General features: G+C 41.6%; 1 protein-coding gene across 2 annotated transcripts in view; it reads right to left on the reverse strand.

Annotated features, from left to right (window-relative positions):
* The window catches only part of Neto2 (neuropilin and tolloid like 2), a 64,447-nt gene extending 54,266 nt beyond the window's left edge, over positions 1–10,181 (reverse strand). For both annotated transcript variants that reach the window (XM_028893991.2, XM_028893990.2), the window contains exon 1: positions 9,903–10,181. In XM_028893991.2, the coding sequence (XP_028749824.1) occupies positions 9,903–9,936 (34 nt within the window). In that variant the 5' untranslated portion in view covers positions 9,937–10,181. The remainder of the gene's footprint in view (positions 1–9,902) is intronic.
* Between the last annotated feature and the right edge of the window lie 3,503 nt (positions 10,182–13,684).

The raw sequence follows: 13,684 nt of genomic DNA on the forward strand, positions 1-13,684 counted from the left end.
GAAACTGTAACAGATTGGGTAACAATCTCAACCATCTGAGGGAACTTGGAACTCTGGGGAAGAGACATGAGGGTGTCAAGGTTAATAAGGAACAGATTATCCCATGTGTTGTGGTTTGAATGAGAATGGCCCTTACAGGCTCATATATTTGAATATTTGGTTTCCAGTTGGTGGTCTGTTTGGGACGTGTGGCCTTATTAGTAGAGTTATGTCACTGGAGGTGGGCTGTGAGGTTTCAAAATCCATACCAGGCTCAGTCTTCCTCTCTCTGCTGCCTGAAGCTTGTGGATCAGAATGTGCTGCGCTAGCACCAGGCCTGCCACCACACTCCCTACCACAATGATCATATGCTAACCCTCTGAAACTGTTAAGGAGGTCCCCGATTCAATGCTTACTTCTGTAAGTTGCCTTGATCACTGACTTTTCACAGTAGAACAGTAACTAAAACACCAAAAGTGATATCATTAGCTACTGTGGTCAGTTTTTTTTTGTAACCATGACAAATACCTGAGAAACAAAGTAAGATTTATTCTGGCTCACGGTTTCAATGATTTTAGACCTAGATAGCCTGCTCCACTGCTTTTGGACTGAGGGTGCATGTAATGGTAGAGAGGGTGAGATAGAGTAGAATTGCTTGTCTCATAGCAGCCAGGAAGCAGATAGAGCAGAGGAAGGGGCTCAGATAAGATATATCCCTCAAAGGCAAACCCCAGTAGCCTCCTTCCTCCAACCAGGTACTATTTTGTCAATAGCCCTTTCAGAATAAGCACATCAAACAATTAACTTGTTGATAAAGTAAAATATACTTTATTTTTGTGTGTACACGTGCATGTGTAAGCTAGAGAGATTGATGTCAGGTGTCTTCCTCAATCACTCTCTACTACTACTACTACTACTACTACTACTACTACTACTACTACTACACACACATATAATTCTTTGATAACTTCATATATGCATAAACTGAATTTTGAGTTATTTTTAAACCCCCCATTACTCCCTCAAACACATATAATCCATTGCTGAAATCTGAAATCCTGGTTCTCTCAATAAGACTCCTCCTACTGTGATCTCTTTTATTTATTTTGACCCACTGAGGTTAATTATTGTTGTTTGTAAAAGCAAGAGTAGGGAGTTACTGTGTTAAACTGCCTTCTAAATACTTACATTTATACCCATAGCTTAGTGCTGCTCTCAGCCTTTACTAGAGAAGCTTCATTTTGAAGTGAGTGAATGGTCAAGAATGAAGCAACTCATTAATGCAGTGGTTCACAACTGGTCAAACTAGAAAATAAGCAACTGTGGAATGTTTGCATCTAAACAGGGCATCTACAACATCCCCTCCAATGCTTAGAGACCATCATGGAAAAGGAGGTACAAAGAATAGACGAGCCTGAGGTCAGGAAAGAGTACTGTGAAACAGTGTCGTCTGGACATGACATGGCTACTGTACTCATGAACTCACCACAGCTGTGGTTATCTGCACAAGACTGAGCCCATCACCACTTCATGACGACCCACATCTTAGTGAGGGACTCTGGGCAGTTACTGGTGCTGAGTGGGGGAACAACATTTTCTTCAGTGGTATAGCTTATCAGTAGATAATTTGTCTACCTCACTTTTTGAGAAAAGGTTTCTCAATGAATTTGGAGCCAATCAATTTAATTAGAGTGGCTGGCTAGCACTTTCCTGAGCCAGGATTACCGGTATATTTCACTGTGCCTTATATTGCAAGCACAGTACTCTCTGAACCATCCCATCAGCCCCTGAGTTTATATCCAAACCACAGCACTGGTTTATCTTCAATTTTAGTATTTAATTTGCCTAGTTGGTTGTTTTAAGTAAGAAAAATGACCATGGAACCTCCCTAGTTTTGCTTGAAGGTTAGGAGTGAAGTAGTTTTATCATGGTTTAACTGACTGTATTTGAAGCAACTGCTTGCAAAACAGTCAGTTTACAGAACCCAAACAGAAAATCAAAACCAGTTCTTTTGACTGAGCTGTGGAGGCCACTGGTAGTTTTTAACTGGAGAGTCCTTAATTTGTTTTCTCCTAGAAAAGGCTTGAGTGGTTTTATGCCTATCCTTTCCAATAGAGTTTTGGTTGGCTAAAAGAGGGTGTTTCATGGGGGTGCCGTGCTGCTCTACTGACATCCTGTTGTTTGACCAGGGTGTTGAAGGCTTCTGAATCTAGCTAAAGATCAAGTCAAATAAGTTTACGGTCTCTTCACAATTCCGTAACTTCTAAGTTTTGACAAAAAGTGTGTTCCAATACATTAAAGTGATTAAGGGTACAAGGCTGGCTTTCTGGGAATGTCTTATATTAAGAATGACTTTTAGGTGCTGCTGCTGGTGGTGATGGTGGTGGTGTTGGTGTTGGTGGTGTGTGTGAATTATCAAATCTTCAAGGGACTCTGCCATTAGGCAACTAGCTTCCATTCCTGAACCTGTCCATTTCCTACAAACATAAGGTGATAACATGTATTTGGAATTCAGGACAATCAGTTTGGAGGACTAAGTAATTTTTGAGAATTGCTGAACATCCCAGCAATTAGTATAGAGTGTCAGCAATATACATCTAGCTCTAGTTATTTGGATATTAAAGGGTGCAATTAAAAAAAAAAGAGTCAATGACTGGACAAAGAAGTAGGGAAATTAGGGACGGGAAATTAAGGATAGCCTGGAGAATAGGGGGATGTGTGAAGAGGGGAGTGGAAAGTAGGAGCAGGTGGCTGGGAAAGTAGAAACAATGGTGGCTATATTTGCATCAGTAGCACTGATGATTTTAACTTTGTTGGTAAGTGTTTAGTTTCTTAGTTAAACTCGCTGAGTTTTGGTTTAAAATTATTCTGAGACAAGCAACAGTGAAATCTTAGACTTGTTTATAAGCTTTGAAACACCAATTAAAAAATACTTCCCAATGCTTTGGCCAAGTTTAGTATTTTTTTATTTGTTGTTTTGAGACAGGGCTTCTTTGTGTAGCCCTCACTATCCTGGAACTCACTCTGTAGACCAGGCTGGCCTCAAACTCACAGAGATTCACCTGCCTCTGTCCCCTGAGTTCTGGGATTAAAGGTGTGTGCCACCTGTCCAGCTAAGTTTAGTATTTTATCTGTTTTAATTGGGCAAGCAAATAGACAAGTTTTAGCTCACTGTGGGTTATCTAGGTCCAAAGAACTAATCAACCACTTTTCTGGATATAACTTTGAGTCATGAAAAAAGCTGGAGTGGCAGAAGGTAACTCACTATCAGCAGAGAGTCTAAACTTTGGCTTACGCCTTTTGTGTGCACTTAATGAAGAAGTCACTTCACACAATTTAAGACTTCTACATGAATCAGAAGGGGTATGAAACAAAGGGATCTTACCCAGTGTGCTTGGTACAGCCAAGGAGACAACTGAACCTAAGTGCCTTTTTTTGTTGCATATGTGTTAGTTCAGAATACCGTATGAAAACTGGAAGAGCCCTTTGGATTTCAATTCTGATACCACTAAATGTCAATACAAATTTGTTAAAGATTTTAAGCCTATAAGCAGGTTGTATTTCAATATTTTCCAAACTAAAGAAACAACAGCCTTTGGTACAAAATCCAAGTGCGATTTAAAAGAACAAAGAGAGCTGGCTGGTAAAGACAAAGCTTTGGCTTAGTCCTATACAAATGAGGAATGGCATCTTGAAGAAAGTGCTAGGTTTGACTGGCTGACAGTTAAACTTGTTTTCAGTCACAGTTAACTGGTGAGTCTTGGTAAGCAAAGCTGAGACTTATTTGGGGTTATTTGTTTTATATGTGAGTGTCTTGCATGCATGTGTACCCGTGTGTGCTTGGTGTTCTCATCAGATCCCCTGGAACTAGAGTTACAGATGTTTGTGAGCTACCATATTGGTACTGGGAACTGAACCCAAGTCCTTTGCAAAAACAAGTGCTTTTAACCACTGAACCATCTCTCCAGCTCTGGAGTTATTTATCTTGACTGTTGAAATAGGAACATACTCAGGTAAGAACCAAAACATTCAGTTTATAGTTCTTAGAATAAAATGAGCACCCTATACTTGCCAGCAAATGGCTACTAGACCCACATTCAATTTAAGTCCAATTAGCCTACTAACTAGAACAATTGGGATCCTTCCAGAATAACTAGCTTTTTAGTAAGTTCACCCAAGTGTTGCTAAGGCTATTAGAAAGGATGTGTTCACATTCTGCCATTGGATTGTAAGGTTGCACACCTTTTTGGATGTTATATCTGGTAATGTACTATGGTTTAAAAAAGGTGCTGGTCCTACCTTGCCATTCTAATTCAGGTTTGAGAAAGGAATTAGAGAGTATTTTTCAAAGTTCAATGTACATCAGTCACCTCTAGGGTTATCGGATCAGACAGTTTTAGCTATCTAGAGGTCTAGAGCAGGACTCAAGAATCTGTATTTTTAATTGATGCTGGTGCTGCTGGACCCGGGGCTGCCGTACTGTGAGGACCACTGCAATAGCATGATCACACAAAAGAAACAGAAAAGTTGCTTTTTTTTTTCATCTTTGATACTGACTGAGACGTTTGTGCCAATAACAGATGGGACAGGAGGTGGGCTCATTGGTTCTTGTAATGTTGATCAGGTGAATTGCTTTACTGTTTTCTTAAGGCTCTGCAAACATTTCTCATTGTTTCTGCCTATCCACATTTGCTACGAATCTTTCTGCATCTAGAAAAATCACCTCTACAATGTTTAAAACCTCTTCCCTCTAAGAACTTCTTCCAGGTTAACTTTACCTGACAGAACCCCACTTTCATTTCTGTGACTATTTACTAGCTCTCTACTAATCTGAGTTTGTTACCTTTCAATTTGTGCATTCATACATTAGCATTAGGACTGGAATATGTATCAGAAATACCATAATGAACAGTTTAAGCAGGATACTGTCATGCTTCTGACATATGAACAATTAGAGATAACCAGTCAAAGCAAAGTGAAGGTTGTTATTAGAGAGCCAAGACCATTCTATCTTACTCAGTTAGGTTTTCTATTCCCAAAGTCATCTCAAGACTCAATGTGGCTATCAGGTTGCCAGCCATCACAACTTTCCATATTTACCATGCCTGCATCATACTCAACATGCAGGAAGACATGGCATAGACTATTCCTTTTCCATTAAAACAAACAAACAAACAAAAACAAAACTTGCCCAGACTCTAAAGTTATCTTAAAACAAAAAGTTTATTATAAATAACAAAGTAACAATTTCCTTAAGATGTACGTATCATTTTATACTTATATATACCACCGAAACAAAATCACACGACCATATCTAACGCTAAGAGAGTCTGGGAACAATTTTTATTGGGAATAACTGTGTTTTTAACTAAATTCAGAGAATTACTCAAGAAGAAATGGCTATTTGGTGACAATCAAAAGTTGTGCTACAGACCTCTGTGGACTACTGTGCCAATGGCAACCAGTTATCTTTTCAAAGTATAATTCAGATCACATCATAGCCTTTCAAAAATCTTCCAAAAGACTCCCATTACATGTAAAATAAACCCACCAGCCACACTCTTTTGAGGCACCTGATCACTTCTCCTGATTGTACTCTGTAGGTCCACAGACCCATTACTCCATTGTCTTGTCTTAGGAACTAACCCATGTTATATGTCTAGAATTAGTCTCTGCATGGCTGATTCCTTCATTCTTTCTGATTTGTTGAAGCTTCTCTAATTTCTAAATAAATTCTGGTTTTGAAAATCATCTTACTCTACTGTCACTAGTATTTATAACATCTGATTTTTGTCATGTATGTATGTGTGCTTATTTAGTTTCTTCTTATTAAAAAGAGGGGCCATGTTTGTCTGGTTCACTGACATATCTTCACTGCTTAGAAGATTGGCCTGGCCCATTGTAGCACTCCATACAAATTAGATGAATACATGATGTGACTAAGCAGGAATCTGACAGCACATAGTACTGAAAGAGCTGTACTAACCGACAAACTTACACCTCACTTAAAAGTGGCATGTGCACAGCCTAGCTTTTTATTTTACCATAAATCAAGTAGGATACGAAAAGAACAGACTTTTTTTTTTTTTTTTTTTTTTTTTAAATTTGTCTACCAGACACTACTCTTGTTTATCAACCTGGCTCAACTTACCCTTTCTAGCAATAAACATGTCTCTTTCCAGGTACTCCTGTTTTGAGCATCTAAGCAGTAAATGTAAGGTTTGTTAAATCTAACACAAGAGACAGAATGATGGCTTTGTTTTTTTGACCAACTAGATTTCAAAGCACAAAACATACTCACACTTAAGTATCATATATTATTGGTGGAGAATGAGGACGCTGGGCAAACATTTGATCACTGCAGCCTACAGATGCTGATCATCCTGCCAGGCACATTTATTAGAAAGTGACTGTACAGCAGAAGTGCTTTCTCCTTTCTGCACAACGGGGCAGTCCCGTTAGTGAGTGCTCTGAGGGCAGGTCTGTATGCTACACCTTGATTAAAGGAGTCGACTTTCCACATCCACAGAAACTGTCATCAAATTTTCATGTGATCAAGCCACATCTGAAAGAATAAGCTGTAATTCTAATATATTACTCTATGCATATTTGATCCAACCAACTTTAACCAGAACAAAATTAAACTTTCTGATTAGTATATGGCACTCTGTCATTTTCTAAGAAATATGCTAACATGTTGAAAGGCAGTGGTTTCTCATGAAATGCTCCTCTTAAGTGTTGTTCTGGCTTTTGTTGTTAGAATGCCTCTGAAGGGCTTCTGCCATTAAGGAGAGCTTAGCAATGAATCCCTGGTTAAATCACCTCTCAAGAGCCTCGTTTCTAACTTACTCTTAACCTTAAAGTATTCCAGAAACACATTTCAAATATACATAATTATTCCGAAGGAGAATATATAGGAAGATGAGAGATTATGCTGAACAGGTAGAGCCTCTAAAATTTGAAATATTGTTTGAAAAATAGTCATGAAATTTAGAGTCTATCATTTTCCTATTGTATTCCCAAAGGGCTGAAAGTGGCTTTGATTTAAACTTGCCTTGTAATGCACACATTCTTCTCCCTTGAGGAACACTGGTTTAAAAATGTAAATTGGCCTCTAATTCAAGATTTAGTATAATAAAATCATTGCTTAATAAGAAATTTCAATTGATAAACAATTTATTCCAAACTGTCTCTGTGCACGTAGGTGATGGGCAAGTTTTAAGAAGGCTGCATTGAGAAGCTTTACTGTTAAAGGGATAGTGCCCCCTGTATCTTTCCTGGGTGAGGTTTAAGACAACAGAAGGTAATACTCAGTTCAGACAAGACTTTTAAATACACAGGGCTAAGGAATAGTTAAGCTCCATTATGTCATAAACTTAACCTCAGATTATATAGCTTTGCATAGCAATGGCTTTAACAGGATTTTTTTCTGAAGCAACTGCACAGTATTTGAGAAGAAACAATTGGTTCATAATCTCAATAGAAGATTCATAGGTTTATAATGCCTAGATACTATAGAGAAAAGGTTGACTCAAATTCTGTAATACCTGAAGCGGTTAATAACAGAAGTGAAGTCACTTTAACTGATATTGGAAAGGCTCAAATAACCTAACAGAATTACTCTTTTGTTATAACTGCTGCAAAATAGAAAAAGAATAGTAGCATCTTTAAAAAGTAAAATTAGTGGCTGGCAAGATGTCTGACTTGGTTAAAGCACTTGCTGCCAAACCTGACATCTGAGTTCAGTCCCCAAGACCAACCTCCCACATGTTCTGACCTCCACATGTACACTCATGTGCACACAATTACTGTAATTTAATAAATCACTTTCTACTCATAACTTCACACTCGTTTCTGATATTTAACTGGAAGCTGACTATTATATTCCAAAACAAGTATTTGAGTAAGTAGCATCTATAATTATACAAGTGTTAAATGGCTACTTCAGAGAAGAGCCTCTTGATGTGGATAAAATTCACTTATAAGACACTTAAGGGATGCTTTTTCATGCCTCAGGACACAAGTAAATAGTAGCACTGGAAAAGAGTAGTTGTCTTAAAGTACATTTTAAATATTATTTTATATAGGAAATACATGCATTTGATTTAAAAAGCAAATGATTCAATGTGTGCAGTAAAGCCTAAGCCCTCCCTTTTTCTTTCATCCTCCAGATTGCCTTCTCAGGTTCAAATTTTGTTAACATATTTTTTTTTAGTCTTTCCAAACCACATTTTAATGTTTACAAAGCATAGTATAGAAGAATTAAAAATAGCTTGCTCTCTCTCTAGTTAAGCCCACAACAGCACAATTATCTGGAGCTGTAAAAATACTTTTGCTATGTAAAAATAGTTCAGGTTGAATAATATTTGGAAAAAAAAAAATAAAAGCCAGATACTACACTGTTTTCACTGGAGCTCAGCCATCATCACAGACTGTTTTCCGGATAGGCGCAACAATTCGCGTTGGCCAGAGAGGGCAGTGTGTACCCACTGAAGAGGCACAGGCAAGCTGTAATTCCTTGAGTACCTATGGAGATTGCCCAATCCACTTCAGTTTCGTCCCGTTCTGCAGGTAAAGCTGTGTAACAGATCCAAGGGATTTCTTGCGGAAGGCTACTCGGATGGACTTGTCATTATGGTGTTGGCAACACTAACATGGTGGCTTCACAATCAGAATGAAAACAATTCCCCTAAAGCAGCAGAAATCCAGTTGTGCATGTGGGTTCATTTATTATCAATGAGTGAAACAAAACGTTAATTTCCAAGGGAATGACTGCAGAAATCAGGAGTTATAAGCAACTACAGAATTTTGGATTTTTTTTTTCTACTAAAGGAATCACTAAGAATTTATGGATTAACTGAAATATTCACTGGCTACAAGGTTATTGATTACCTTGGCACAAGTATTGATGCATATAGCTGGGTTGGTAAATATTGAAATTCAATGGTGGTAACGTCAACTACTAATTTATTAATATTTGTCCAATAATGAAGTTTGTCTAAAACGTCATTAGTTCAAGAATGATGAAAAGTAAAGTTCTATTGAACTTTCTAATAAAACAAAATTTGAAAATACAGTGGTAACACGGACCAGGGAAACATTAACATCTGTAATTGTGCAAATATTCAGCTTCAGTGCTAAAACGATACGTGCCAATATTATCACTGTCTTAACGTTTCTCTCAATATGAAAAGAGGATTTTTCAAAAAGCATTCAGATATTCCATTTGCTATTAAAATATTAGGGGGAAAGGAAGTCAGTTAGTGAATGGCGGTGCTTTCCCCTGAGATTTATAAAAGGATCAATCCAGGACGAGTTCCGGAATAAACTTTGCCTTCAATGTAAACGATCTAGAAATATTTATTTGACATAACACCTCGGGTAAGAGGCAGCCGCCAAGTGGCTTTCCGAGCTCCGTGCTGTCGGCCGGCCGGCCGCTGATGACCGGGTTCATCCTCCGCACAAGACCGGGCAGCAGGATCCTGCGATCCCGGGAAGGCAGGCGGCGCGGGGTGTGCGGGTCGCGGGCAGGGCGGCCGTGCGGAGCCCGGAGCCCGCAGTGGTGTCGCAGCCTCCCGGCCGCAGCAGGTGGGACCCGCTGGAGGCGCGGGCGTCGCTGGGCTTCTCGGAAGCCGCTCCAGCGCGTCCGAGTTGGGGCTTTTGTGGTCTGCGCGCAACGACTTTCTGCGGTGGCAACCGGGGACCGCCGGCCTTCGCCTCACACACTTTGCGAAGCGCGGCGTGGAATTCTCGGAGGCGCGAGCGCGGTCGCCGGCGTCCCCCGGCCTCCGCTCCCCCTAGAGCTGGCTGGCAGCGGCGGCGGCGGGCGGCCTGGGCCAGACAAAGGGCGCGAAGGCGGCGGCGGCGGAGCGGAGCGGAGCGCGGCCTGACCCGCAGGGGGCGCCGTCCGCGCCCGCGCTTACCTTTGAGGACCGCGCAGAGCTGCTCCAGGGCCATGTTCCTCAGCGTCGGCGCTCCGAGAGCGCCCGAGGCGGCGGCGCGGCGGTCACGGCCCGGCGCGGTGGCTCCGCTCGGTCCCCATCGCCGGACGCCGCCGCCTGCCTGCAGCGGGCGCAGCGCCTCAGCCCGCCGTGCCGGGTCCCCGACGGCCGCCGCCTCCCGCCGCGCCGAGGACAGCTGGCGGCGCCCGCTCCCGCGGCGGGCTCCCTTGAAGTGGCGCGCGCCGGGAGCCCCGGCTCATTTAAGCAGCGAGCGCAGCGCCGCGTGCCGGCCGCGCGGACACTGCGCACGCGCAGCCCCGCCCGCCCGCGTGCCCCGCCCGCCCCCCTCGCCTCCCGGGCCTCGCGCGCGGCCGACCCCTCCCTGCCGCTGGCTCCTCGAGGCCTCTCCTTGCTGATCTCGGTGGAGGAGAGACCAGAGTGGGGGTCCTGGACGTGCCCGGGTGAGTTCAGGGGACCAGCAGTAACGCTGTTGCAGTTACTGATACTTCCACGGCAGTTCTTGAACCGTCGCCGGGCTGCCGGGCGCCGTGCGGCTTCTGGGAGCATCACTCCTAGTACTCACCACAGTGGGCTGGAAGCTCTCCACCAGCTAGAGAGATGAAACTTTTTGTCCTAGCTGAAGTGAAGACGGGAGGCAAGACTGAATCCAGAGGGTGGGCCTCCCCAAGGCCACCCCTTAACCATGGCCATACAGATTGACTTCTGAGTGCCCCAGGGGAAAAGTCCACATCTGTTAACAACTGTGTAGTTTGGACATTATCACGTTTTCCTCCAGCACTTGTGCTTTGAAATTGCCTTCATGGTAGAGCTCTCTCCATTCCATTAACATAGAAACTACTTGAATGTAGGCATGCTACAGCCGTTATTTCACACATCACATATTTATCGGTATGAGTTATGTGCATATGTAACAATGACTGCTGTTGGGGAGACAACTAGTATTAAGCCCTAACGTAATAGATCTGACATATAAATGTTTATCTAGCAAATTATAGCTAAGTTAGACTATCCGGCAACTGAACAAAATATTCCAAGGGTGTCAAGTTCTTTCTTTTCTTGGATGTCTCTAAGAAAGGCACAAAAGTGTAAGTAATTCACAAGCTTATAAATAAAACAAATTAACACCAATTAACCTAAAGTTGTTTAGTTCTTTGCTGTGTGCTTCCGTGGTTATGAAAGATGTGTGATTTGGGGTTTCTAAGGCAATCGCCTGCAGTTAAAATTAAAATTGCACCCAAGAATCAACCAATAAGGCATTTCAGAACCTTTCCCACATAGTGATAAACAGGCATAGTAAGTAATAATTCAGTCTATGTCCTGAGCAACCGTGGATAAAGAAATTGAGAAGCCCATTGAGTTTCTGGATCAATATGCATGGATGATGAAAGAAAAAAAATCAGCCTGTGTGATGTCATCAGAGAATGCTCTCTGAAAGAGAGAAAAGAAGAATGGAAAAGCTTTGAGTGGCAGGTGAAGATGAGAGAGGTAGGAGAGATTGTCAAGTGTTGGGAAGGAGCAAGTGTGAGCACTGAATTTGGGATGAGTGTTATTTTCTGGAACTAAAATTAAAGATCAGGTGGACCTTGAATATGGAGATACAGCTATTCTCAGTATCCTGGGAACACTGGTTTTAGGACACCTGTCCCTAACCTCAGTTGGCACATGTCAAGTCCTTCAGAGGGACTGGTGATCATGGAAGCTACACATATCTTCCCTTAGTCTTCCAATCATTTCTAGATTAATTATAATACTGAGCACAATGTAGATATGTAAATAGTAATTATACTCTGTTTGCTAGAGAGGGACAAGAGGGGAAAAGTCTGCACATGCTCAATACAGACACTTAGAAAAGGATGCTTGTTCCAGTATTGGTTGAACCCTTGGGTTCTGACGCCTTAGGATTTGGAGGGTTGACTGGACTTGCTTGAATGTTAAGCATAGCAGTCTGTACTTTGGTTTATAGGCCAGTGGGATCATTTTCATTAGTGGAGTCCTGGAGTTCTGTGAAGGTTAATCTGGTGGTTAATTTGAGGGGGTAAAAGGGATAGATTAGAGAAACCGTGGTAATTAAAAAAGTAGGCGCCTCATACTTAGCTTTGTAGCTTTTACTGATAGTATCACATTGATAGACTCTAGAAAGACTTCTCCAGTCTGATGGTTTGGGAGCAGACTTCAGTTGAGAAGGCTAATTTAGTGGTCCACCTTAAGACACCCGTCTTTTAGAGGTACTGTGGTAAAAATTTCAAGAAATGTAACAGAGCATAGATCATAGATGAGACTACCATGTAGTCATGTGTAAGCTAAATCAAAAGGAAAGCAGTTTGCCTTCTCTGTACCTGAATTATTATTTTCTGCAAAGGCCACTCAGTAGCACCCATTCTGTTCCCACATTGCCTGCCAGTTTGGGGGTGACAGGGGACTCTGGATTTGTAGTATTCATGGCCAGTCTTTTAGGCATATAGTCTATGCTGATTCACATAGGATCATTCCTGTAGTTCAGATTTGGTTTTTTCCTACCAAGTCATTTGTAACATTTTAATAGTACTGTCTGTGCTGGGCATGGTGGCACACACTTTTAATCCCAGCAGAAGCAGGTGGATTTCTGTGAGTTTGAGATCAGTCTGGTCTACATAGTGAGTTCCAGGTCAGCCAAGGCTACATAGACCCTGTCTTAAAAAAAGAAAAGAAGAGAGAAAAAAGGGCCATGTGTCATTGACATCATTAAAAAGTTAATAGGCATGATGGAACATGACTGTAATCCCAGCACTTGGGAGGCTGAGGCAGGAGGTTTGGTAATGAAAGTAGCAGCATTTTATCTGAAGGTTTGGATATGTAGTGGATTTTGTTGTTTCTCTTTGAGTAGTTTGGGAGCTCTAACAGTTTATTAAAAGATGGTCTATAAAGGCAAGTTGCTATGGTTAGAGACTGTTATGGAAAAAATGCTTATGTTCCCGAAGACTCCTAAGTTAAAACCCTTAGGAAGTGTGGATTGTATTTTAAGACAGGGCCTTGATAAATACTGAAGGTGATTGAAGTTGTAAAGGCAGAGCTCTGAACTGATAAAACTAGTGTCCCTGTAAGAGCAAAGAAAGCTTGTTCTCACCACACTGTCACCAAGGAAAGGCCATGTGAGGACTAGATAGTCATTTGCAAGCCAGAAAGAGAATCCTCGTGAGAAGCTGAATTGGCTGGTGCCTTGATGTGGGACTCCAGCCTCCAGCTCTGTGAGAAAATACAGGCCACTGTTTAAACCACTTAGCTACAATATTTTGTGGCAGCCCAAGCTGATTAATTCAGAAACACAACTGAGGAAGACAAAGGGATTTATAACTTACCAAACTCTGATCCACAGAAAATCTATTTTATTAAAAAATAATATGTATCTCCAACTGCCTTACATTAGTGTGCAAATATGGCTACAATAATGATGAAATTTAGTAAAAAACCAAACTCATATAGGATCTCAGTGAGTGAAGATCTCATTATTATATAGCTGTGCTGGGGGCAGATTTAGGGAAGGAAAGGGTAAAATTACGGATGTTTTGGGTAGATTAGGATCCCATGCCATGGGTGTCCAGGAGGCTGGTAGACAGAGAGAAAGGTGCCAACAAGCTCGACTTTTGTTGCAGGCTCTTTCCTGCCTCGAAGACCACCACTTGCCTTCTACATGTGGTTTTTACTCCATATTCCTCATACTTCTTCCACTTGTTATAAGGACTCCAGTTGATTAGCTAAGAAACCAA

This window comes from Peromyscus leucopus, chromosome 5 (genome assembly GCF_004664715.2).
Source record: "Peromyscus leucopus breed LL Stock chromosome 5, UCI_PerLeu_2.1, whole genome shotgun sequence".
In the NCBI taxonomy this organism is placed as follows: Eukaryota; Metazoa; Chordata; class Mammalia; order Rodentia; family Cricetidae; genus Peromyscus; species Peromyscus leucopus.